This window comes from Rosa chinensis, chromosome 2 (assembly GCF_002994745.2).
Source record: "Rosa chinensis cultivar Old Blush chromosome 2, RchiOBHm-V2, whole genome shotgun sequence".
Classification (NCBI taxonomy): domain Eukaryota; kingdom Viridiplantae; phylum Streptophyta; class Magnoliopsida; order Rosales; family Rosaceae; genus Rosa; species Rosa chinensis.
This window is the reverse complement of record NC_037089.1, coordinates 67,431,153-67,436,275: the sequence shown is the minus strand read 5'-3', so window position 1 is coordinate 67,436,275 and position 5,123 is coordinate 67,431,153. Positions and strand designations below refer to the sequence as shown.

The 5,123-nt window shown below is 34.7% G+C and overlaps 1 protein-coding gene across 1 annotated transcript; it reads left to right on the top strand.

Annotated features, from left to right (window-relative positions):
- Positions 1-2,454: 2,454 nt before the first annotated feature.
- LOC112187780 lies at positions 2,455-4,431 on the top strand. Its single transcript, XM_024326705.2, has 3 exons — positions 2,455-2,921; positions 3,248-3,399; positions 4,115-4,431. The coding sequence occupies exons 1-2, from the start codon at positions 2,540-2,542 to the stop codon at positions 3,367-3,369; spliced, it is 504 nt and encodes a 167-aa protein (XP_024182473.1). The 5' UTR covers positions 2,455-2,539; the 3' UTR covers positions 3,370-3,399; positions 4,115-4,431.
- The last annotated feature ends 692 nt before the right edge of the window (positions 4,432-5,123 follow it).

Genomic DNA, 5,123 nt, shown 5'->3' with positions numbered 1-5,123 from the left:
GTCATTTCAATGATTTAATCACTCTATAAATATTAACTAAATATACATTTCTTAATCAAACTTGAGTTTCAAAAATTAATGTCTAATCAATAAGAAAATACCATGAACTATTATGTTTTTTTTTTAATTTTTTAATTTTATTTTAGCTATGCAAAAAAAAAAATGAAGAAATCATTTGTTTTTATTCTCTAAAAAAAAATCATTTGTTTTTTAATTTTTTTCTTTATTTTTTGTACCACATGATTAATTATTTAAATATTTTTAGTTTTTTTTTTGGCAAATATAATGGATTGACTTAGATTTAGGTCATAAATCGTAAGAGGATTTATTTTGTTTTCCCTCACTGATATGCGTTCAACATATATATAATACATTTTTATGTCACATGATCTTAATCATATTTTTAATTCTTATTAAATATATATGAATGCTTTAATGAGTATGTAGTGAAATTAGAAAATGAAAATAGATAAGGAAAATAATAAGGAATACAATCTAATATTATTGAATTGGAATGTCTACATAAAATAAATATAATATTTTTTTAGTATAATAATTGTTCTTAATAGTCATTTTATAGTAGGTTATATATGTAATTTAATAATTCATAATAGAGTGAGGTCAAGTGAGTAGATTTGGAGATCCCAATAGAAACTTTCTTCAAACAATGAATTAGAAAATTACTTTTATACTTTATGTCTCTATATGGATTTTTAATGGTAATTAAGTATTTATTACACTTAATAGCTTGTTTCAATTAACTTTCCCATCTCAAAGTTAAATTACAGTGTTTCAATCAAGAGATGGTCCATCAATGGAGGTGATCCCTAAAGCTATTGCAATACCCAATTAAAATTGGGATAAAGTCCAAAGTGATTGGAAGAGTTATTTGGATCTGGGCTCAACGCAGGGATCTAATTTCAATCATTTATGGAATTGCATTTAGGATCCTAGTGGAATTATATCAGTCTGAGTTATTTTTCTTTTTTGGAGTGGTTTGGCTAGCATACTGATGGTTAGCTTAGTTTACATACTATGAGGTCTATTGTTACACCAAGTTAAAAGGATTTTTCAGAGTATCACAATTGAGTGCATTGATAAATGTAGTTTCAAGCTATTTTATTTTGTGTAGAATGACTTTACATAATCGTGTAGGCTCTTGAAATAATTGAGCTTCATTGTACCAGCGGATGATATCCATTTTCTCTTACTTGCTTGGTCACTGATTTAGGATTCAAACACATAGAGATCTATATATGTGTCATTGTGACATTGGGATCTAATGAAATCTCTACTCTATTTCCAAAAAATAAGAAGAAATAATTTGATTTAAGTCCAAAACTCATACCCGTATTGGATGTAATCGTGATAATTTTTTTGTTAATCGCGGTCCTATAACTCAGCTGCCGCATTAGATTTATTTCACTTTCTATCTTACTGACTCAACGAAGCCATAAGCAAACCCTTTTAGTTTTGGGAGTCCAATTTTGCCAAAACCCATGTCTAGAGCAGCTCGAGCCAATTTGATTCCGGTTGGCATTTTCATTCTCTGACAAGTGAATATCAATTGCTTATCAGTTGTAGCTAATATTTGGTCATTCAATGGAGTCTTCCTGCTCTTGATCTCGCTGTCTCTCTTAGAAAGCTTTATATACCTGTAATTTCGATAATCTAGGTGTTGGTTATATTAGGGGTTTTGTTCAATCGATCATGACCACCGCTTGAGGCAAACATTGGTTGATATTCACTGGCAATGGTTGCGTGCAATAAGCTAGCACAACTCATTGGACTTGTCCAATAAAAAAGAAGAAGGTACTACTCATTGGAGCATATGCAACAACAAGAAGTATATTGAGATAGCTCGATCATAATTCGAGTTGTCTAGTAATAAGACATAAGCTACATAGGAGACTTATGAACCGTATATAAAAGAACCATAAGAACTTACAAGTCTTTTTTTTTTTGTTTTTTTGAAACTTACAAGTCATGTTATATCTATTACCTTCCCAAGTTCTTAATTTTATTGTCTCGGAAAGCAATTGATGATCGAACAAAGCAAATTCATAGACTCATGTTTGTAAAATTAAATAGAAAAAAGCTGAACACAACAGTATGTTAATACATAATAAAGAATCCGTCTAGCAAGACTTTTGAATTTTTGTCATTCTAAAATTTCATTCTTAAAGAGTAAATATTTACGCATAATTTTGCTGCTCCAAATTTAAATCACAAAACAAAAACTTCTCAGTCTATTTTTTATATCGAAGTCATGAGACAATGGGTGTTCTTACATGGTTGGTGAGTTGCCCCTAATTGAATACACCATTAACAACAAAAAGAAGAAAGAAAATAATATATATATATATATATATATATTTTTTTTCCACACATAAAAAGAAAAAAGAAAAAAGAAATTAGCTTTCCTTATATAAACCTCAGAGTCTCAGACCTTCCACTACCTAAATTTACTCTCATAATCACACTTTTCCCTCTTATCCAAACAATTCTCGAGATTAGTCTCTCTCCTTCCCTCGGATCCATGGCAAGGTCTCTCTCCCAAACCCTGACCCTCACCCGCCACCTCTCCCCCAAAACGTCGTCGTCTTTCATAACCCTCCGCGCCCAATCCAACCTCCCCTTCCACCATGACCAATCCGATCCGTCCGCCGCCGACTCCTCCGCCACCGTCGATCCCCTCCTCCGCAAGCTCGAGGACGCCATCCACCGCATCATCGTCCGCAAGTCCGCCCCCGATTGGCTCCCCTTCGTCCCCGGCGCCTCCTACTGGGTCCCGCCGCCGCGGTCCAGATCCCACGGCCTCGCCCAGCTCGTCGAGAAGCTCGCCAATCCCATGACCGAGGAGGAGTCCATGTCCATGACCACCGTTCGCGGCTGGCCTTCCTCCGCTTATTTCATTCAAGGTTTGCTTTCTCTTCTTGGATTTCCGAGTTCTTGAAATTTGCTCCAAAATTGCTTCTTTTTCATTTCATTTCATTTCAATTCAATTGTTTGATTCCTATGCACAATTCGATCCTCTGGGTCTGAATGTGCTTGTGCCGTTTTACCGAAAAGATTATATCTTTAGATTAAGAAATTTAGGTGGAATTGAAGAATTCACGTTTTGCTGGCATCACATTGTGAAAAAATAGTGTTTGATTTGTAATGGGATACATTTTGGGAACGTTGAAATCTATATTCAATTTTGTTCAGGATCTGTTGTAATTGAAATCTATGTTCAATCTTGTAGGTTCACCTCCACTGATGGAGGCATTCGTTCCGAAATCTGATAATGCGGAGCAAAGGTTGGATAGTGCCGATCGTAAGTCGGATAATGCACCCAATTCTGAGGAGGAGGAGGAAGAAGGATGAACCATACGTTTCTGAAAAGTGGCATCTGAGGTGAGCCTGTTTGAAGATTAATTTGCCAGTTTCCTTGTTGTGAATGAATTGTTTTGCTCATTGAGTCTGATGTATGTTTCTATCATCAAATAGTCAAAACTAATTCAAGGGTTTCTAAAGATGGATTGAGCATAGATAATTAGATATGTAATAGAAATTTAGGCCTGCAGAAGTAGACATGAGTAGGTAAGAAGAGTGATCGAGTTTTCTCTCCTAAAGAAGAATGAGTTATAACACTAGATTTTGACACATGCTTCTATGTGCTGCACAATGCACTGTGGTCAACTTTGGCCTAAATTGGTGGCCTGTACTTTGACCTTGTTCCCGTATATTGTTCTGGTCCATGCTTTATGTCCGGGCGAGTGTTGAATTATCATGAGAGATGTGTGTAAATTGCTGATTTGACATCATTCAATGAATACAAATATTGATGATTTGTTGAGTTTTTATAATGGGGTCAACTCGAAAAATAATCTTTTTGAGTATAGCAGTGATATTCACTTGGAAAGTGTTGATGCTGTTGGGGTAATCATAGGGAAAAAGTCTGTCATGGTTGAAATAATGCTCATATTTGGTGATGTTAGTGTTAAATTTTCTTGCAAGCAATTAGTTACTATAGTCTAGAGAATAGTCGAATACTAACCTTAAAGTCTGCTATTTGAAAAGCAAAGCTATTGCTTGAAAGCTAATTATATGTTGGTTGCTTGATATGCAGGCTAGTCTTGTATATTTCATGTTGGATGAAAGCTGTATTGATGAAAGGCATTTTGTCAAGGTCAAGAGCTGTACAGATGCAACCTAGTTTGTTGAGATGGAGTAGCTTCTATTCCAAAGTTCAATACCCAAAAGGAGCCATTGTAATTATTTCTTTACGTATGTAAATAGAACAAATCAATACCTGTATCAAGTGTACGTTATTTGTACTGCGCCCGCCTCTGTATTTTCTGTTTTTGGGTTTATCATCTACATTCCAGGTTTTGATGATCATGTAAATATCAATGATAATGACATCAATCTTTTTCTTCACTGAGATTACAATTCATTTAGTTTATGTCTTGGATTTGAGTAATCCTTTCTTCCCGACCAAGTCGTTAGCTCTGTGCTATTAGTTGTTCATAAGAACCAAGAACTAGTTATACTGGAAAATGAATATAATACCAGGCAGAGTATTTGGACTGAAATTTCTCTTTTCAACTGTTACCACATTCCATTCAATAATGGGGGCCTGTGATTGTATCTGTAGTGGTTGGTATTGGGTGGACTCGTTTTTGGTGTGCATTATATACTTGTACTTTTTCTTTTCCATGAATATTATATACTTGAGGCATGTCAATGTAATGTATTTGTATAACATAGTCGTGAAAAATTGATAATGTCACATGCATATTTCAGCAATTAGATCGGTGTAGCTAAGTAGCAACTTGTAATGACAATGCATATCAAAGATCAGAATCAATGTTAGTCAAATTCAATCTGTAAAGCTATTATTCTTTCGGCAATTTTGTCTTGCACCAGCTTTTCTTGCCTCCTCCTTCAAGTCAGTATCACCCGCCTGTAAGGCATGCAAAACTAGTTTTCTACAATTTTTTCTTACAGTGAGTAATTAGTTACAGGCTGTTGTTGCCTACTTGTTGGGGCTGACTTTTCATGCTCCCGGTCTTTTTAATCTCCATGTTTTGCTTATTTCCGAAAACATGTTTTCTTTTGTTTTGAACCAGCATCTG